Below are 22,880 nucleotides of genomic sequence, written 5' to 3' on the forward strand. Positions count from 1 at the left end.
TCCCCCTCTCCCCCCCAAACCCGACGCTCAAAATGGTGTAACTTTTTTCTGAACATTATGTGGACCATATAGAACAATTTGGTGTTGGAGGATAACTTTCATTTTGGATGTCTGGGTTTGGGTCTAGTTATACCCTACTATATTGCAATCTTGTAAGAATTATGCAATTAAATGAATAGAACAAATGATCAATTGTCTTTAAAAAAAAAGAGATTAAGATTTCAAATACAAACAAAACATGATATCGAAAACAAAAACCAACATTAATATGGTAGAACACAATCTCCTCTTGCTCGAATATTAGTTTGCATATGATTAGATGTAGACCTAATCAAATTCCATATTGATTCTTGTATTACGGCACACTAAATTTGAATTATTATTCCTCCTAGTTTAAAAACAAGGTATAGTAATACTACAAGTTACTTCCTAAAGAATGCTGATGCTATTCACAACTTTAACAATGACTTATTTGCTGCTTCATATTTTCATAAACATTGAACAAAATATAAAGCAGTTAAAAAAAGATTGAAAATGTTTATTCATTTTTAATTTATAAAGCAGTGGTTCCAAAAACTTTAAACTCAAAGTAGATTTATCTTGTCACTTCCAGTGTCTATTTATTTTTATTGAAAGGGTAATAATATTTATAAAAAAATGTCAACTCTTGAATTAATAATTTCAGAGACATTTATTCTGTCAGTATAAAAACACAGTCAATTTAAGCTATGGATTTACAAAATATTATAATGTAGGATTCTTTTCAGTCTTGCAATTAAAAAATGAATAAAAGCTTACACTATTTTTCTAAACTTTAAATATAAACATGTGCATTTGAATGCCAATTTACAAAGGAATTTGAGTATTTTATACAAAACATAACAGAAAACTGATAAAAATTATTTATATATTGATAAGAGATATTATATTTATACTTATTTTATTTTTATCTAAACACATTGAGACAATTCAAATAATTAGTCAATTTAATATTCTGATTAATACATAATTTCTGAAAGCTTGATTCTATTATTTATAATCCCACAATAGTTTCATTATTACCCCTAAAACACCCAACAATATGTAGGTTCTATGTATGCTGAAGGGTGGGTAAAAAAATCACCTCGAAACATGTTAATATATTTATTAAGAGTTGTTACAAATGTTAGAAATGGATTAAATTTAAGAATCTTATGCTTAGTAAACACAGCATTATCTAAATCTAAAATATTAAACAATGTACAGACCTTATGAAATGAATTACCTATTAAAAAAACAGTCTGAAATAAGAAGGCTAATCTAACTGCTACTCTAGAACTGCAGCATCTTTGCAACTGAAACAGACAATGGTTTTTTACAGTGTTTGCCACACACACATACAGGGTGTCCAGAAACTCTACCGACAAATGAAGACAGGAGATTCCTCAGATAATTTTAAGACAATTTAACCAAATTCACCTAGTCCGAAAATGCTTCTTAAGGGAGCTAGAGCTCTTTGAAGATGGCGTCTTGTAATTAGTTTTTCTTAAATACCTTGAGAACGCTTCGTTCTTCGTTATTTCTAGTGCCAGTCATAGGCGTCCGTTTTGGGTGGGGCAATGGTTATTTGATCACATAACTTTTTTGTCTTTAACTTTTAAGCATTATTGATACTGGATTATTAAATTGTGAGGTATTTTAATACTAAAAGGTACTCTTGCTTTAAATCAGTAGGACACACTGTTTTCTAGAAAATTCAATTTAAAAATTTTTCAAAAAAAAATGGTGTATTTTACCAACAACTTAAAGCAAGAGTAACTTTTAGTACTAGAATATCTCATAATCTAATAATCTAGTGTCAAGAATTCTTAAAAATTAAAGACAAAAAAGTTATGTTAAAAAGTTATTAGTTTGATACCTAGCTCCTGGAGGAAAATAACCCTTCTATTACCTACATTTTTTTATATACCATTGAGGGTGGTTAAGTGTAAATAAGGAAAATGAGTTTAAAGAAGCAATGTCTAATAATTTAAAGAATGTTTGCTACTCTAAACAAATTCCTGCCAACAAGAAATTATATAGAAACCTTTAGTAACAAGTTTTACCAAGGGTGGACATTTTGTGTCAAGATATTACTTTTATTTTCAACAATAATGGTAGAACCAAATTAACCTTTGATAAAGGGTTGTCTTTTTAAAGATAAATATTTTTTGAAAAATTTTGGAACATGAAATAAATATGTTACAAGGGAATACACATTAGGTAGACATTTTTTACCCACCCTTAGGCGTTTAAGGGTTAATACATCATGAAACGTTTAGGAAAATATCCATTATGATCTGCTTTTCTACAGATCCGGACTATAAGTAACCTAAAGTTTTACAAATGATGAAAAATTGAGTCAATTTTAAATTTTTCAAAATTATAAAAAATGCTTATAATTAGGTACAGCTGGTTCCTAAAAAAACTGATACGACTCTTAGTAAGATTTGACCATTTTGAGCAGTGTATTAAATACCGACCAATCAAATTTTGACTGGTCTGACATTATATTATATTTATTATGACAGACAAATAATAAAATAAACAAACAAACAACAAACAGCTGATTATATGTGAATTCATAAATTGTAATAATTATCAAGGTCTAAATTTTGACATTATTTTGAATTCCTGCATTTTATAAAGAGTATATAAATGATTGTTTTTACATAAAATAGGTTTGTTGTTATTATTTTTAATATCATTAAGGAATAAAACAAACGAGTTAACTCAACAATATATTAAAGTAAGAATTGTTTTAAAACTGTTGTTCTGCTTACGTTAAAATGGTTCGCTATGGCAGATAGTGACCAAACATCTTCTAATTTCGTTACAATTCTTGCTTTTAGTTCTTTTGCTAGCATGTGGAGCCATTTTTTGAGGTTGAATAGAATAAGTTATCTGACAAATTTTAAGATTTGGCAGTGACAGTGACAGTACGTAAATAACAAATTTTGTCCTTCAAAATACACTGCTCAATTTTCTAAAAAATACGATTTAAGAGTCGTATCAGTTTTTTTAGGAACCAGCTGTACATATATTATATTTTACTTATCTGTAACTTTTAATGTAGGGGAAAGTGGTACACAGTGATACATGGTTCACAGTGAAACACCGAAATTTATTTTTAAATTTGGCGCCCTCGTAAAGCGCATTTCTGAAATCTACAGTTGCCCAGTAGAGTCGAATGCTGTTGTGAGTGTTCGCGTGCTTGGAATAAGTTTTACGAATAGCAATTGGATTTTATGTTTTGTAAAGTTATGTAATAACTTAATAACAGTAGTTGACATGTATTTTTTTATTTATTAACAGCCGATTTCAAGCATTCTTCATTCTTACTATTAAAATGGCATCTTACCTATGTAATAATATAACCTAAAACACAATTTGTCAGATAACGACTCGCATAGCAAAGTTTTAAATTTTATTGTATGATTAGGTTATTGGTACACACTGAAACAGTGTTATGTGGTACACAGTGTTACGCGTTTCATTGTGTACCGTAATATTATAAAATATTACCAAAAATTTGTTATTTTGGTATTTCAGATGGGTAGAAAACAAATGGCTGCATATAAAATGGCTGATACCACAAAGTTGGTATTAGAGGAAAATTATTATTCTCTACATGAAGCAGCAGAGATATATAATATTAATTTTGTAAATTTACGATGATATGTGCACAAAAAATGCAATAATCTGGTTATTACAAATTTAATAATATTGACTTTGGATCGTTAGATGTTCGATAAAAGTTTTACGTGGTCAAAACCTATTCTTAAGACACTAGATATAGTATGTTTCACTGTGTACCGATTCTGGTACACAGTGAAACAATTTTCAGTATATTTCTTCAAGTTTTATTTTTTTTCATCATGTGAATTTTTAGCGAATTTCGTTCTTAGAATGTTAAGAAAGAATTAGTGTAACATACTGCTCTGAAAAGTTTCCTTTTAATTCAAAAATAAATTTTTTGAACTCAAAAACTTTTTTTTTTTGTTTTACTGTGTACTACTCTCTCCTATTTATAAAATAATAGAACACTTTTCTTAGAGGATAAATTTTATTACTCTATAATTATTAAATTAACGTGTGTGATATTTCTAAAGTTTAAATCAACTTAAGGGTTAAGAGAAAAAAAAAAGAGAAAAAAAAAGAGAAAAAAAAAGAGAAAAAAAAAGAGAAAAAATTACAAAATTATAAAAATTTGGAATGCTTTAAAATATTCATACAAAAACATTATATTTAATCATTTATGTGGAACAGATCATACATACATACCAATATTTCTTGAACATATTGATGATTATCTATTTTATAGCAGATTTTAAAATATATGTTAATTTAAGAAAATGCGAAATTTTTCACAAAATAAAAAATAAACAATAAAGTAATTAACAACAGAACTTTTAGAAAACTGTAATAATGATATGGCCTGGTGTTAACAGAATAAATACGAACCAAAGTAAAATCTTCACTTTTTTGTTATTGACTAAAAATTGGGTAAAAACAAACATGGAAACAAGTCTCCTACCATTATTGATTTTAGGAAGGATAGCATGTCGTGAGGGTGTGTAACATTTTTCTTAAAACTGAAATAAAATAGATTCTTAAGTTTGATGACTATCATGCTGTATATTACTTAATTCATCATCATCCAAACCATCACTTTTAATTCAAAAATTACTGCCGGGATTAATGGGAATGATTCATATCTTTTCATTTTTGTACAATGTTTTTATTTTATATATCTGCCAAGAGCTGTCAAACTCTAAATGAAAAATAAACATATTTTTTCGGGTTTAGAGTTCTAATATTAAGGATTCACTTACCATGATTTTGTTAAACTAATTATCAATTACACAAAGATTACACGAAATGTTTATTTCGCAAAAATATCCTAAATGGATATTAATTCTTCCGAACGCGACATTTGTTTCTAAACACGAAGCGTGAAGTTAGTTAGAAAAATGAAGGCATGAACATGAAGGTCACGAATCACGATCTGAAGTTTCTCCGGTTCGTAGTTAAGGTCACCATACACGCTACGATAAATCGATAACGATTTAACGGTACCGTTTAAACTATACAATTCTCATCTTATCAATAATTTTCATTTGGAAATCAACATTAATAAAAGCAAATCCATCAGAATAAATGAAAGACACAACATACTATTTACTATTAACAACATGCAGTCTTCTTCGTAGCGCAGAAGAGAAGGACGACGAAGAAGTTTATTCTCATGTGAATTTGTTGAAGTAATTAAAAATGTTTCCAAAAGATGGACATAATTAACACCAGCTTTATTAGCATTGGAGTCCACAATTCTCAAATATTCAATCAATTTCGAATACGCCCAATGTTTTAAATCTATATTTTTTTAAATATCTTTTATATTCCACAAGCACGGATCTCTATGGTACAATTTTATAAATCAAGTATAAAGAAAATGAGATCTACATAGCAAAAACTATAATTTATGATAAATCTGCGCAGTTCCTACGATTCCGATAAATCTATTGAAACTTTTGCACTGTTCCGTTGGACGGTACCGTTTTTAAAAATCTAGAAAACCGTGCATCATTATCGGTGTAATTTGAACGGTAGAGTTAAATAGTAAGGATTTAATCGATTTAACCATACGATATCGAATAAATTTTATCATAGTGTGTATGGCGTCTTTTACTTGTATTGTAACTAGATTCCTTAACGAAAATTTGAATAGGTTGAAGAAGCAGAGAAGAAGAGGTAAACTTTCACAATTTTTTAACCTCAATGGAAGTTTTGTCATAGATATATAATACTCTAGATTGCGCCCTGCGATCTTAAAATGGGTGACGGTTGCGACAGAGATAAATGAGCCTATTTGGTCGGTAGTCTCTTTTTAATTTAAGGGGAATATCGACGACGTGAATATCCCACTTTATCGAGTAATATGTGTTGACAGTTGGAGCGGGTGGTGACGGGAAATGGTCTTTGGCCTTCGGACGTGGATAATCGTGGTTCGAATCCCATACCAACTTTACTTTTTTTATTTTTATTTAATCAATATTGCGTTTATTAGATATTTTTACATCTGAAAAAAGGACCTAAGTAAATCTAGCATATAATAAATGTATGTATAGTAAGTTAATATTGGAATACATAATTTGTGAACTGCATAGTACAATAAAAGTCATTTGTTATTAATATAAATTCGTCCTTATTCGAATGATGTGAATGTTTGTTTTGCTTCTACTTTTTTAAAAAATTGTAACAATAGTTTCATAAATAAAAATAATGTCTAATTACTTATAATTGAATCGGTCATTTCAAAAACAGCAAAGTCCACAATTTTCAGAAACTAACTTTTTGAGAGGAATAGACTCCTTTAAGATAAACGTTGTGTGCAAAAACGACACCAGTCCGGTAAAAACATTAGGAACAAAACTACAATATAACTCTGAATTTTGATGTCATCCATTTCATCCATCTTTCGACTATATAGTTAGTTTTCTTTGCTCTTCTGTAAAATTAGGAATATGTGACTCATGTTGTTTTTGAAATGACCGATCATCGATGGTACATTATGTTGATATTAATTATTGGTAATTTTTTACGAATATTTTTAACAATTACTTTATACTATTCTACAATTAACTTACATATTAAAAAAATAACATTGGCTTTTATATTTTTAAAAATCTATAGGTACCTACAGTTTTTCTTATTTGTTATATATTTCTTTGCATAGATTTACTTTAGAGATGTAATAATATCTAATAAACGCAATATTGATTAAATAAAAAATAAAAAAGTAAAGATTGGTATGGGATTCGAACCAGGATTATCCACGTCCGAAGACAAATGACCAGTTCTCGTCGCCATCCGCTCGAACTGTCAAACCATCTAAAATACTCGACGACAGAGTAGGATAGTGACGTCGTCGATACTCCCCTTGAATTAGAAAGAGACTACCGACCAAATAGGCTCATTTATCTCTGTCGCAACCGTCACCCATTTTAGGATCGTAAGGCGCAATCTAGAGTATTATATATCTATGAGTTTTGTTGTTATTCTAAGAAGTTCTAGAAGGAAGATTAGAAAATATCGTGTTTCTTTAAAATAAGAAATAATAAATAAGCATAACACCAAGCCGAAATCATGTTTGGATTAATAGTATCCGGACGACTAGTAAGACCTTTCATTTTTAGTGTATTTTTCAGTTTATTAGTAATTATATTGTTTTAGGTCCAAACAGAGTTTCAACAAATTAGTGAAACACAATTGGTAACTACAATCCCAGATGCTGATAATATTAATCATATTGTTGTATTTTTGACGGGGGCTGTTCCTTTTCCTGAAGGAATGGCTGGACAAGGTATCTATCTTTTCTATTTTCACTCCAAAACATTGAATTAATGTAATAGTCTCCCTTTTATACCGCTAACGCGGCTTTGGGATTAATCCCTAGGGCCTACCGTATACAAGGAAGGTAACAGGGTCAGTGCTACCCTTCAACCGCCTATTATTACCCCTGGTTTTACCCAAGCTATTATTTCTTTTCGGTCTAAGTCGACCTGGGACTTGTAGATATTTTTAAAAATGTAGATGAAGATGAAAAGCAGAGGTACTGATTTCTTGAAATCGGTACCATCTGATCTTCGGCATTTTTTGTATCTTTTTAGTATTTTGTGCATTATATATTTTATATATTTTATGTATTGTATGAATTTGAATGAAAAATAAAGACCCTCCCAGACAAAAACAGATATAGAAAATCTTCAGTGAAAAGTACGAACACACCTCACAAAGGCACAAAAACACCATCCTAAAAGTGCAGTAGAAAGAACGACATTACCACGGAATCCACAGAAAGAATGACATGATCACATTTCCATAGATTTTTCTTATTTTTTTGAAGAGAACCAATAATTTGTTATAAAAATGAATTTTCCGGTACATATTATTCTAAGGGTAAAAATGGGCGCAACTTTTAATTTTAAAATCACTCTCCTGAAAAATTTGCTTTTCTCAAAAGTGGCAGTGTTTATCTAGGGGTGCGATATATTTTATGTATTGTATGAATTTGAATGAAAAATAAAGACCCTTATTATTATTATTATTAGATGTTCTCGCCAGCGCTGGAAGTACATATAGTCCAGGAACCGAAGCTTTTCACCTCGCAATTTTTACAGAATGGATCGATTTGCTTGAAAATTTGAGAATAAGTAGTGGATAGTCCAAGGATCAAAATCTATATGATGCCAAAAGGCGCTTTTACCATGGGGGGGGGGGGGTTGCCACCCCATATCGGGGGTAGAAATTTTTTATTATATTTTGACCATAAAAGTTGATAAAAACATTCGTTTTAAGCAAAAAATGTTCTAAAAATTTTTTTATAAAATTAATAATTTTCGATTTATTCGCTAGGGAAAGTGTTAGTTTTATATCGAAAAAATCAATGTTTTTCAATAATATACTCATTTACGATTCACTCATTTTTTACCATAGAAAAAATTGTTTCAAACCAAGTTCTTGGGAATTAAATAACCTACAATTTCATATTTAAACATTTTTTCGTATCTCTGATGCTAATCTTTCTATTCTGAAGAAAATGGCATTTTTTACCAAACTACAAAAATTCGTTATTCGTTTTTAACTCCAATTTTTTAAAAACTAATCACTCTAACCCAGCCAATCTTCTGGAATGTATTAATAATGCATAAATAAAGAAGAATAAATAATTCCAATGACTAAAAACACCGCTAACTTACATTGTTATGCTTCCAATTAGATTTCTTCTTTTTTTTTTTCAAAAAAATATATTGATTTTTTAACCATAACTTTTTTATTTTTTATCCTAGAAAGTTTGTTAAAAAAGAATTTTGAAGGTTTTTATAAGATCTATAAGTCTATTAATATTAAATCCTTTTATAATCCTCAGTCGCAAAAAGAGGTGAATTTGAAAGGGTTGGTAAAGATGGTTTTTGCATGTTATTACAAGTTTTAATTATCAATAGCTCACTTAATTTTTGCCAAAAAAATTTTTTTTTCAAACCATGTTCTTGAGAATTAAATGGCCTCCAATTTTAAATTTAAATATTTTTTCGTATCTCTTATGCTAATCTTTCTATTATGAAGAAAAAGGCATTTCTTACCAAACTACAAAAATTCGTTATTTGCTTTTAACTCCATTTTTTTTTTTAAAACTAATCATTATAAGCCGGTCAAACCTCTAGGACCTATTAATAATACAAAAATGAAGAAGGCGACATAAGGTCAATGACTAATTTTAATTAGGGTTGTGAGAAGGGGCGAGTTTCCGATCACTTTTTGGCTGAAATAAAATATGGCCTGACATTCTTTTTATAATAAGTCACTTAATTTTTTAGCTAGAGACTACTTTTTAATTTCAGGAGATAGATATTTTTAAATACTTTAAATTAGTCTGAACAAGTTATCCTCGAAAAATGCATATTTTTCCCGTCTTTTGACTTTGAAACTACAATATTCAGCATTTGGCGAAGAAGAGCTAACATATAATAAAGTAGAGCTCGATTACTATTGGTCTTAAATAAAATTAAAAAAACGGTTTTGTTTGTTTTTTAAAAGGTACATTTTTTTATATAAAGTTTTTTTGATAAAATGAAAACTTTTTGAGTTATTAGCAGAAAACAGATTAAAAGCATTGATTTTTTCGATATAAAACTAAGACTTTCGATAGCGAATAAATCGAAAACTATTAATTTTATCAAAAAAATGTATAGAACGTTTTTTGCTTAGAAATAATGTTTTTACCAACTTTTGCGGTCAAAATAAAATAAAAAATTTCCACCCCCGACATGGGCCACCCCCATGGTAGAAGCGCCTTTCGGCCTCATATAGATTTTCATCCTTGGGCTATCCACTGCTTATTCTCAAATTTTCAAAAAAATTGATCCATTCTGTAAAAATTGCGAGGTTTTGTCCTATTTTAAGCTTCATTACTTGGACTAATAGCCAGTATGTACTTCCATTCAAATTTCTCTTGTACCCTTTTCCTCCATTGTCTTATATTCGTAGTTTTTACGTTATCTTCCACTTCATCCAACCATCTTGTTCTGGGCCTTCCTTTTTTTCGTCTTCCATTGTAATTTTTTGAAGTTATACTCCTTTACGATCAAGAGTGAAATTTTATAATTCCCTGGCGCATACACACACAGACAGTATGTATTTCGTTGCTAATCTTTCAAATTATGTATGTATCAGCGCAAATAAGTCATTAAAAGAATATATTAGTGTTTTTAGTAAATGTATTATTTATTATAATTTTTGTGTCTTTGGATTTGTCTTCCTCTGGAATAAGATATTTTATAATAATAGTAAGTATATTTAAAGTATTTTTGTATACTTCACTGGGTCTATTAAATTTGTCAGTATGTATGAGAAATCTTGTAACCTGTCAAAGCAAAGGGAGTATAGCTCAGTGGTAGAGCGTGTGACCGGAGATCGAGAGGTCCCCGGTTCGAATCCATGTGTTTTCTAAATTTTGTTTTATTTTTGGTATTGTTTTAATATGAATTTTTGGAAAGTAGTAAGTAAAAATTGGTTTAATCTTTAAATAAAATACAAATAACCTGTTGAAAGTATATTTATTTCGTTGAAATCATATAATAGAAGTATAACTTCTTACGTGCGTACAAAGTACACACACATTCCTTTTTTTTTGCTAATATTTCAACCTTTTTTTGTCCGGATATGTCCCAGCCATGACAGTCTTTAAATTTTCACAAATCTTACCATAAACTTTTTTTGGTATCTTTATCTCTCTCCCTCCATCCATTTTTGTCATTACCCCTGTTTCACAATCATAGGGGACTATAGGTCTAATCAATGCTCTGATCTGTAGATAGCCATTTTGGTTCTTTTGTCTAGAGAGAGAGAGACATACTTTATTGATACAATGTACCAAAAGGCCATCGACCGAAGTCTTTCAGCCAATTTACACAATTAATATACAGTGGAACCTCGATTATCCGTGTCTCTATTAACCGTCAGGGTCCATACATAAGTTATATTGTATACATAAGTAAAAATTAAGCCATCAATTCATTTTGTTTGAGCATTGCAATAAGCCAAACGCACTTCGTTGAAATGTACATGTGCAGTTATGCCACCACCGCATTTTTTATGTATAATTTTTGTTCTTATTCAGGGCTGTGGATTAAATTTCAATTTGAATAGGTAATGATAAATGATACCCTGCTTTTAGAGTTCTATTTTTAGAATCGCAAGCCGAAAATAAAAACGCACAGCACAATAATAATTATTCGTCAATATCTGTGTGTCACCATAATTCAGTGTGTCACCATAATACTATGAATTTTTATTTTTTTTTAATGTTCTGTTAACCATCTTTTCGATTATCCGTCATAACCTTGGTCCGGTGCCCTGACGGATAATCGAGGTTCCACTGTACATTATTACAATATATGTTTTTTGTTAATATTAATACAGTACAATAATTAAAAAAATAAAAAAATATTTGTATGTGGCGGTAATCACAATATCACTGACAATTAGTTACAATACAGATGATGATTTGAATAGAGTTTATTGTCTTGATGTGTAGCAGATTTCTTCAAAAAGAGTTCTTCCTGGATATCTACGGGCACTGTCCTCTGGTATCTTCACAATGTGGGGCTCAATCAAATTTTTGTTATTGTCATTAATAAAGAGATATTTAAACAGCTTATTGAGTCTCTCATTAATAGGTTCAATTCCAGTTTTCTCGTACAGCATTCTGTTGGATGGATTATGAAGTGGATTATCAGGATGACGCATTCTAGTAATTTGTCGAAGGCTAATTGTTTCAGTCACCTTTATATTATTTTTGGCTGGACCTTTAGAATTATATTATATTGAACTGCAGAATATCTACAAGCAAACGTTTGGTGGAAAAGATATTATCACTATAGTTAAGCGAAATCGCCTGCAGTGGGCAGGACATGTAGCCCGAGCACCTGAATCGAACATGATAAAAAGGATTCTAACAGCTCAACCCGTGGGAATGAGAAGACGGGGTAGACCAAAGTTGAGGTGGATGGACGGGGTAACACAAGATGCCGAGAAGATCGGAATCGGCAACTGGAAAGTGCAGGCAAGGGACAGAACAGAATGGCGTAGAACGCTTGAGAAGGTCGAGGCCCTCTAAGGGCTGTAGCACCAGGATGATGATGATTTAGAATTATAGAAAATTGCAGAACCATACTCCAGCATGGGCCTGCAAATCATTTTATAAATATTGGCTGCTGTTTCAATCGTAATTCCCTCATTCTTGTATGTTAAACTTCTGAAGTGTTTTGCTCTAGTTATAATTTTCCTTTTTATAACTGCTGTGTGGTGGTTGAACTTCAATTTGTTATCTATTTCTATTCCCAAATACTTAACAGTTTGGGAGAGTTTAATAATATTGTCGCATATGTTTATAGTTGGTGAGTGATCTTGGATTCTATGGTTAAATATTATTAGTTTTGTTTTAGAAGGATTTATTGTTAATCTCCATTTATTCATGCAAGATATTGTGTCATCCACCTGCCTCTGCAATAAGTCCATTGTCCTTATAATTTGTCTTTTGTCTAATAATTTCGATATCACCAATCTTTTATTAGAATAGTATATACGATTCCCGCTGGAAAAATGTGCATTAATTTCGCCACTTCAGAATTCTTCTGATTATTTTATGTGCCCAGATATGTGACAAAATCCACACATTCAGTGGTATAGTGGTCTGTAGGAATCATATTTTTATTGTCAGGTGTTCTTTTGATGGTCATGTAGAATTGGAATGGGAATTAATTAAGTTGATTTATTGGCTTTATTCATTAGAAATTATTTTTTATTTTCCTATTTATAAATTAATTCTTTCCCATTTAGATACAGGTTTAGATATAGATAGAAGATATTTAAAAATTGATATTCTATTATTTAGATGTGAAATCAGAAAATCGCTGTAAAACCTAATGCTATTGTTACACAATCATATTTAAATGAATTTAAAACCACTATTACTATTTAACAAATACCTTTATTATTTTTAGTTTATTTCAGCTGGCCTGATCCCACTGCCCCTCCCAACTGGATTCCACTGGGATATATCTCAAATCAAAAACCATCAGCGATATTTAAATTGTCTGGTATAAAAAGACTGCATGAAATGGGAGATTATTCAAACATGATGTTTGGAATGAGCCACATTGTGCATAATGCACAAATCGGAATATCTATAGGTAAGATAAAAATAGGCTAAGATATATGATCACTATTCTTGTGTGTTTTATATAAACAGTAAAGATAAAGCTAAAAGATAATTTTACTAAGCTCAGTTCTATTCAGGAACTTTTTCTATTTATCACCATTTCCTTACTTTCTGCCTCAACAATAGGTATATAAAGTCTAGAGATCGAGAGATGCAGAGGTTTTTGACATCTTCATCTAAGGGATTTACTTCCCTTCCTGCAGTGAGTCTGATTAGATGGCTCTGTGGTCTGTAATCAAAGATATGAATCAATGAAACAGCTCAGTCCCATAGATCTCCATTGCCAACTTAACATCCTTTCTTAAAAATAGAATTAATTTTGGAGCCACACTATTCCTAGTGTGCATTATTAGTGTAGAAAGTAGAAAAGGATGAACTAGTTGAAGTCATAACTTTAGAGGGCATCCCTGTTATCAAACTCTGAAGAATAAGTTTTTGTATAAATCCCTATTAAATTTAGTAAATACAGTAGAACCCCGATTATCCAGGCTGCGGATTATCTGTGCTATGATTTTCTATTACTCAAATGGCATTTTTTAGGTTTTATCAAAAAAGCTAAATCACTCGACAGAAACTCTGTACGCCGAGAGGGAGACTCACAATGAAAGATTTATTTTTTCTGTTATCTTTCTATGGTAGGTATTGTACCCTCGGAGATCCGTGGAAAAAATGTACACCCAAAATAACAAAATTCAGCTTGGCAACACTGTGCGAATGTTGATAGTAACATATCCTTTTTAAGATAAGCACAACTGTAATTTAGTCCAAACAAATTAATATATTTTTTTGCCAACAAAAATGAGATTTTTCAACCAAATAATGTTTCAAATATGATGTGCAAAATAATTTTTAATTGGGTTCTGCTAATGGGCTTGCTTTTTTTGTCATTAAAGTAAAAAAAAACTAAATTTTACTCATTAAATCAATGTTATCCGGTTATCGTCTTAATTATTTTAACTGTACTAATATCCGTTGAGTAATTCTGAATGATGAATAGGTCGTTAAAACATTTTATCTGTAGCGGCTTCTGGAATATCTTAAAAATATCGAATTTCATTGATAAAATGCGCATATTCCACCGATCTTCGCTTCGACAATACATGTATATATGTATATGGTAGGTATATACGTACATATGTATTATTTTAACAAATAAATGTTCGTTTTATCTGTGCTTTTCAATTATCCCGTCTCTAGGAGCACAGATAATCGGGGTTTTACTGTATATCATATTTAATTGTTTAATTTAATTCATTTAGGGCCAGTTGTTCGAACTCTAATCAAAAATGGAATCAACTAATCATTATCAAATAGGTATTTAATTACTCTCAACTTTGATTGGGTTGCTGAATTGTCACTAATTGATTAGTTATTATTTGATTACATTATATTATATTAGTTATTGACTGATTATTTGTTCCATAAACGGTAACTTGATTAATGTTTATGCAACGCATCACAATGAATGATTAGTGTTTTACATGTATTTGACATCTCGATTTGATTCCCATCAAGAAAATTGATTACAGTCAACTGATTGTCGTATGAACAACGGATTTTGTTATTTGATGGTTGTTGATGGGACTTTATTATAATCAACTTCTTGATTAGCGTTCGAACAACCGACTCTTAGGGCCGGTTGTTCGAACGCTAATCAAGAAGTTGATTATAATCAATCAGTTTATTGTAATCAATTTTCTTGATGGGAATCAAATCGAGACATCAAAAATACATGTAAAACACTAATCATTCATTTTGTAGGTAAAGCAGTAATTAAAATATAGCCGCAGCTGTTAAATTATTAAAAATTGCTTATTATTATTATTGATTTGTAAGTAAAAACAAAAAATTAACATTAGAAAGAGTTTAATTATGGTTTATTTTAGATTAAAACCAAAATAATAAAATAAATCAGTCAACAATGTCAACATAACCTCAAAATGTGACATATGTCAGAAGTACGTTTAATTAAATATAATTGTAATTAAATATTTGATATTGATCATTTTTGATTAGCGTTCGAACAACTGGCCCTTAACTAAGTTGCTAATTGAAGGATCTTAATTATTATTAAAAAAATATTTTCTATTTTTCAGAGCCGATAACAAACGTTCATGACATACCATCACCGAATAATTTAGAATCTAATGTCACATTCGCCCAAAAGATGCTAGAAAATTTTATGAATTATGTTCTTAGTTACACAGTCAATCAAGGTAACATGGTACCAGATCCAACTGTAACATACGTTCCACTGTCTTCTGTCCAGAACTGGTATGTGAATTTCGAACGAAGGCTGCAACAAAATCCAAACTTTTGGAAGTAATTTCGACTTTGTATGCTTTTTATATTATTTTTTTGTGTTTTATTTGTGCAAGTAAGAATAAAAGAGATTTAAATTTTTTAAGTAATTTAGTGTTTCTATGTTGTATGCTTTAACGAAGAGGAAATTGAAATTAGACGTGAGGTAAATCGTTTTCTGAATTTGAAAAAAAAATTTAAAATAAAACGGTGATTTTTACCGATTTAAAGCAAGAGTAACTTTTAGTACTAGAATACCTCATAATTTAATAATCTAGTGTCAAAAATGCTTAAAATTAAAGACAAAACAGGTTTATCTCTGGAAGATAAATAGGCGTGCCAGTTTTCATTTTTCTAAATAGAAGCGTTCTGGAGATACAGTACAACCTGCCACATCCGGACGGTTCTACCGTCCGCATCTACTGAGAAAGGCAGTTCTGCTGTTGGATAACGCACCTTCTCATCCCGAAATCCCGACCCAAAAGAACTAAAAGATGGCGAAATAAAGTGTCTTTTGCCCCCAAATGTGACATCCCTTTGTCAGCCTATGGATCAAGGTGTTATAGAATCTATAAAACGTGTATATCGACGAAAGTTATTGACAGCGTTGATTGCTGGAATGGATGAAGGAGAAAACGTTACAGTGGTCTTGATATCCGGATCGGTCGGTAGCCACATTGATCCAGATGTGTCAGGTTTTACTGTATTAAAAAACACTAATTACAAGGCGCCATCTTCAAAGAGCTCTAGCTCTTTGAAGATGGTTAAATTGTCTTAAAATTACCTGAGGAATGTCCGGTCTTCATTTGTTGGGAGAGTTTCTGGACACCCAGTATATAAAGAGATTATTAGTCCTTGGGCCCACATATAAAATTATTATTTATGACCACACCGTCAAAACTTTTTGTATTTGTTATTTGGGTCGAGTCGGACAAATTTGGAACATGGCTCATTGCATTATAATAGTGGGGCGTTTGTCTGTCAAGCTCTTACGAGGTTATCAATCTTATACATACAAGAAAAAAATTTATAACCACATTGGTCATTTTATTTTGATCAATGGTTTTTATCATATAAATAACGAAAACAATTTTGTCGGATAAAAATATTGGGCCGTAGGGAGCGTTCAAGTATTACGTAACGCGATTTTTGACCCCTCCCCCCCTACGTAACGCACTGTAATGGGCATTTAACTATTGTGTAACGCAATTTTTGAAGATTTTTGACCCCTTTCCCCCTAACCTGCGTTACGTAATACTTGAACGGACCCATATGACGCGTCGAACAAGCTAAATATGTCAAATTTATGAAAATAATAAATTTATTACCACATGGCAAATTTTAACAGAATCTACCATAAAACCTTTTTACAATAATGTGGTAACCTTGTCGGACAATTTTCACGGGGTTTATGCGCAGTCGGATGCGCCGAAGATATCAATTTCCTGGAATTTTTTTATTTACAACCATTTTTTCGACAAAAGTAGTAGGTTACAAGTAATTATATTCTTAAACAAAAAATGTAATTGTCTGACAAAAATGTTGGGGCAAACGAACAGAAAACTTAATTCTTTTAGGTTATCCACATCCTTAAGAGGAGGCATTGTCGAAAAAAAATTTAAAACAGTTTTTCTCGGTTACTTTTGAATCGATTTAGTTGAAAATTGGTAAACACACTAAGTACAACATTTAAAAGGGTGTGACATAGAGTTGTACCCAAAATTTTTCCAACAAGAGGGAAAATTTTGGTCTGAAAATTTGTGTACATACTTCTTAAACAATGACAAACATCGTTCTGTAGTTTTTTCTCGAATTTTCAAAAAAATTCTGACGAGGAAAAATTTTTTGAAAATTTTGGACCTATTTTTGTCCGACAAGTGATCCAATATGCATTACACATGTAAAAAAACAGTACAAAATAAAAATGACATCTGTGGTAATAAATAAAATAATCCCAGGAAATTGACATCTTCTGCGCATCCGACTGCGCATATGCCCCATGAAAATTGTCCGACAAGGTTACATTATTGTAAAAAGGTTTTATGGTAGATTGTGTTAAAATTAGCCATGTGGTAATAAATTTATTATTTTCATAAATTTGACGGTGTGCTCATAAATAATAATTTTATATGTGGGCCCAAGGCCTATATAAAATAAATAGGAATATAAAAAAACTTAGAGTATTTATTCATTAAAATAGTAAATATAAACTTCATGCCAATAATAGATTTTATTTAGTTTTGCCACAATCTCAAAACTTTATCTTTTCCACCTGAAGCAACTTTTAGCCCATCTGTAGACCAATCAACGGCAAATATTTCATCAGCATGACCAGGAAGATCGACTTCTAGTTTCTTGGTTTTCAGGTTCCATAATTTTAAAGTGGAATCGGCACTGCCGCTGACCATAAGCCTTGAATCGGCGGAAAATGATACCATGTACACAGCCTGAACATGTCCACGTAGGGTACAAATAAACTTTCCTGTTTTTGCCTCCCACAATTTGATTGATTTATCGAAAGATGCTGAAGCTAATATTCTACCATCAGGTGAAAATTTCACGTCATTGACTAATTGTTGGTGACCTAAAATATGAATTCTTTATTAGACTTAAGAAGAAGATTAAAACCGTCTTAATCAACCTTCATTGGTCTAATAGACAGTGTAACAAAGATGGTCATAGACAGTAGGTATAACGATTCAAAAATCCTACAAGTTTTATTCACATTTGAAATCCCATTCTGCATGTAAGGTTTTATTGTGCTTTACATATAATTATACGAAAGTTTATACATAGTTATTATAATATAATAACGAAATTTTCACTACTGTTATTATTTTAAATATTGACATAAAATTTAAATTCTTTGGCTGAAGTAACTACACATATTATTACAGTCTGTCAAGGTACATTGACAATCTAGTGTTGACACCATTCAAAGAGCCATTCCGGTTCAGTTGTCACCTAAACTCTGCCATGTAAGGTCCTACCTACAAATTTTCCAACCAATATGGTTGATGTCATGTGATGCCAGGGGTTAATCTGGAAATATTTTTAACATCCTTTAAAATCAGATAATATAATGTAACTGTTTAAAAACAACTCAAGGGTTTTTACCCATATATTTTGGTGGCTGGCTTAAACCATGTAAACCTGTAAGTATAACTACCTATCTATTCACTTTTTTACCTTTGTCAAAATTTAACCTCACATTTTAGGTGATAACACTGATGATGGAAAATTGATTCCGAAAACGTTTTGTTGTGATATAGCCCTTTTTAGGGATTTTAAATATACCTTTTACAAGATAAGGTTTTTATTTTTTGTGATTTATGGTATACAGCCAGTTACAGGAATTTTTCCTTGTGGTAATCTTGAAATTAATTGAAAAGCAATTGTTAGTGAAATTAAATTATATTACCTGTTAGCCTAGCTAAAGGCTTCTTGTCTTTATCAGGATTCCAAAGAAATAATGTGAAATCATCAGAACCCGATACTAATCTTTCTCCAATAGATTCTGTAACTTCATAGTATCGTTTGAGGGCAAAGTCCTGAGATTTTTTCTTGTCTGGCATTAATGTGTCTTTATTTGAATCTTTAACGGGATCAAATGCTCCTGAAAGTAAATTCTTCTTTTATTAAGAATACAAAAAGAAAAATAGCTGTTAAACCACAATAAAAACTGCCAAAAGCAGATACTTATATTACAATCACAATAAAGATGCACTAGAAATAAACAAACCAAGACACATTGAATGTTAAGAGGAGCACTCCCAAATCATAATTTACAATGTATATACATTGTAAATCTCTAATCATGATTTACAAAGTTTATACATTGTAAATCCTGATTCGGGAGTGCTCCTTGTAACATTCAATGTGTTTTGGTTTGATTATTTCTAGTGCATCTTTATTCTGATGTAAGTATAGGTCACATGATGAGGAACAGTGAGAGATATGGACTGCTGCAACTAATCTTACAGGGAAAATGTGGACCAGGAAAGCAAAGGATTTGCCACAAAGCCACAAATCTTTTCAGAGCAGCAGTGTGCAAACTACAAATTGCCATGATGGTTGCCAATATCTGAAACGGACAGGCACGACAAGAAGAAGACAAAAGGAAAAAGATTAAGTTCCATTTGCTTACCTATCCTTAAAATGTAGTCAGTATTTAAAGCTAATGTATTAACCCAATGGGCATGTCCTTCTAATGTCCTACATAGTACACCATCTTTAGCTCTCCATACTTTAACTGTTCTGTCTTGGGAGGCTGAATAGATGAGACCTGCTCCACCCCATTTCACCATTGTTACACTCTTTGTATGACCAGATATACAAAACAATGTATTGCTGAGTACAGTATCCCATATCCTTACATCTCCATCTTTTGAAGAACTTGCCAAATATCTAAAATATAAATAGAAATTAAAAATGATTTGTTTCATATAATGCCTTATACCAGAAAGATAAAGTCTATGTAACAAATAGAGCATACTGTGTTTTAAAGAAAGTTTTAATGTCAATCGTAGTCACAAAAAAAGAACAAAAATATTGATATACAGAATTCTTATTAAACCAATCCTCACTTACCTATCAGAACAAACATGGATGATGACAAAAGCAATAAAGAACATTTAATTGTTTTGAAAGTAAAATCCTTGGGCATATTTATAAAGGCATTGTGAGCTTTACCATCTTTATACAGGGGTCGGCATAAGTCAGACAACAAATTTGCATTAAGAGCACACAGTAGCGATCAACAGGTAGCAACAAACACGGTCCAAGATTGCGAAAGTTCTGCGAACTTTCAAAAGTGAGGCAACAGTACGTCGGTAATTCAACACTGACAGTGACATTTATACTATTAAAAACAATAATTTTTATACACACAGGCGCGAAATGTTGCCAAGTCAGTGACATTCGATTTCTTGTTATAAAAAAATCGATTTTTAGTAGTTCCAATGTGACACAAAATCTAGACACGGGATAAAAAAGTTTATTTAAAGAAAGTGTATTTTTTTGTCTCAATGGCGGTACAGGCTCCTTTTTTCAATATTTTATTTAGTTACAGAGTAATTTCCACATACTAACATATTTCTGAAATTGGGCTCTGTACTGCCATTCTTTATTATATTACGAATATGTGTGCCAAATATCTCGACAAAATATTCAAAATTAGAGCCGCAATCTTGGAACGCGTTTGTTGCTATCTGTTGATCGCTACTGTTTGCTCTTAAGAGAAAAATGCAATGTCAAAATGAATTTATTCAAATAAATTACAAAAGCAATTCGAAAAAAGGTTACTGTAAGTGTTCAAATTGATGCCCATCTTGATCAATGCATTTTTTGCAACGTTTCGTAATGGAGAGGCAGGTCTGGCAAAGCATGTTAAGCTATCCTCGAAAATTTTCAAATTCTTCTTCAATTGCAGTTCAGAGGTCGGGAAGGGTGCATAGTCCTCTAGCAAAAATGCAGTTCTTGAGAAGGCCCCACAGGAAGAACAGGGTGTCAGACCACATGACCGTGCAGGTCACTAAATGATTCCTCATCTGCCTATCCATTCTCCAGAGTGAACATTAAGAAACTCCTGCACACATGCCACATAGCTCAATACTCACATGCTATCATGACACCGACACAACTAGCTGAAGCACAAACATGCTTTGTTTTAATCTTTTTTGGCAGCTTTGCCAGCCTTATGCTGACCCCCGTAGTGAACCTAGTATTAGTAGGTCTATCAAAATAAACAGGCTACAGTGGCTAGGCCACTTAAAGAGAATGAACGAGATAGAGCCATTGAAACATTTATAACCAAAGACCTGATGGAGTGAGAAGAAGAGGCAAGCCCAGAACATAAAGGATATAAGGTGACTTAAGAGTGCGAAATTGGAAAACCAATGCAAAGGATAAGGAAGGGATGGAACTTGATTCTAGAACAAGCCAAGACCCACCATGGATTGTAGAGCAAATGACAATGAATAAATTGTATGAGACAAAAAATCCCAATCCACATCCTAAAATTCCCGATATTTATTAAAGAGACAAGTGCAAATGTTAAATAATCATCATAAAACTCCAATTTCACTTACCTACATTCAGGGTTTTTATGATAAGGCTCCCAGCTTAAACTAGTAATCCACTGTTTATGTCCCGTTAACGTTTTACCTATTTGCTTTCCTGTAAAAGGATCCCATATGATAATTTTCCCATCTTTACAAGCAGAAGCCAATTTAGTACTATCAGGGGACCAAGCTATACACAACACCCAATTTTTATGACCTTCACAAGTATATAACGGAGATTGCGTATCAACATCCCAAAACCTGACTGTTGTATCACCAGATCCACTTGCTAAATGTTTACCGTCTGGACTAAAACTAACTGAAATAACTGCTTCTGCATGACCTGGTATTGAGCTGGTACACCTTGTTACAGGGCGTACCCTAAACACTGCTTGTTGTTGATAAATGATATCTACAACACCTTCTGTATTTAATTCCCTTATATTTAGTGCTTTTTCCAAAGTATGGGTTATTTCGTTTTCGTTAACGTAAAATAAGTATGGTACTGGTTCTTCCTGTTTTAACAAAGCATTACAAATTAACGTGAGCTGCTGTAAGGAACAGTCTATGGGGAGATCCATCATATCACCGGCGACTTCTCCATTTTCCGATTTAAAACAACACAACAGACGCTTCTGTTCTGTTACAGCTTCGCCTTCGTTTTCCATTATTAAATTATTTTAATTTTAAACAATTATACAAACACAATTCTCTTCTATTTATATTTTAATTTTAAACTTAAACATAAAATAACATAACCACAAACTGTCAAATTTAAACCACGTGCGTTTATTTCTGACGTTCTTTGCAGTTCACAGACATATGAGTCTATTTTTCACAGAGTGCAAGTGTCAAATCACATACAGGGCTCAATTTATAATTTCATCGGAATAAATTGAAATATAATTAAAAATTTTGCCAAATTATATGTAGAAGATCCAACATAAAATTGATCCTTTTTGTAAATTTTTACCATTTGCACCGCGAATTATAACTAATATAATGATTATTATATCATATGTTTACCAAGTAGAATAAATGCATGTATAATAAGTTGCATATATTTAGTATCCGTCTCATTTGTGACTATTTATGTATTTACATGAGTATCTGCTGTACACGAGTGGATGAAATGTTTAGTCACCTAATTAAGTGGTGATAATTAGGTCAGTACTTAATGTGTGAAGGTTTATATTTTCTGAGAAAAATGATTG

General features: G+C 31.4%; 3 protein-coding genes across 3 annotated transcripts in view; 1 reads left to right on the plus strand and 2 right to left on the minus strand.

The window, feature by feature from the left end:
* The window catches only part of LOC114338534 (adenomatous polyposis coli protein), a 216,516-nt gene extending 211,507 nt beyond the window's left edge, over nucleotides 1-5,009 (minus strand). Inside the window, exon 1 of the mRNA XM_028289138.2 lies at nucleotides 4,854-5,009. The gene's annotated coding sequence lies outside the window, so the exon portion shown is untranslated. The remainder of the gene's footprint in view (nucleotides 1-4,853) is intronic.
* A 2,006-nt stretch (nucleotides 5,010-7,015) lies between these two features.
* LOC114338517 (protein OPI10 homolog) lies at nucleotides 7,016-15,714 on the plus strand. Its single transcript, XM_028289128.2, has 4 exons — nucleotides 7,016-7,197; nucleotides 7,255-7,384; nucleotides 13,086-13,274; nucleotides 15,400-15,714. The coding sequence occupies exons 1-4, from the start codon at nucleotides 7,168-7,170 to the stop codon at nucleotides 15,627-15,629; spliced, it is 579 nt and encodes a 192-aa protein (XP_028144929.1). The 5' UTR covers nucleotides 7,016-7,167; the 3' UTR covers nucleotides 15,630-15,714.
* Nucleotides 15,715-17,770: 2,056 nt separating this feature from the next.
* Nucleotides 17,771-22,470, minus strand: LOC114338498 (notchless protein homolog 1). The gene is made up of 4 exons (XM_028289101.2): nucleotides 21,694-22,470; nucleotides 19,752-20,011; nucleotides 19,026-19,220; nucleotides 17,771-18,188 (listed from the first exon to the last, which is right to left on the minus strand). Exons 1-4 carry the CDS (start codon nucleotides 22,332-22,334, stop codon nucleotides 17,839-17,841), a joined length of 1,446 nt encoding a protein of 481 aa, XP_028144902.1. The 5' UTR covers nucleotides 22,335-22,470; the 3' UTR covers nucleotides 17,771-17,838.
* Between the last annotated feature and the right edge of the window lie 410 nt (nucleotides 22,471-22,880).

This window comes from Diabrotica virgifera, chromosome 6, assembly GCF_917563875.1.
Source record: "Diabrotica virgifera virgifera chromosome 6, PGI_DIABVI_V3a".
NCBI lineage: Eukaryota > Metazoa > Arthropoda > Insecta > Coleoptera > Chrysomelidae > Diabrotica > Diabrotica virgifera.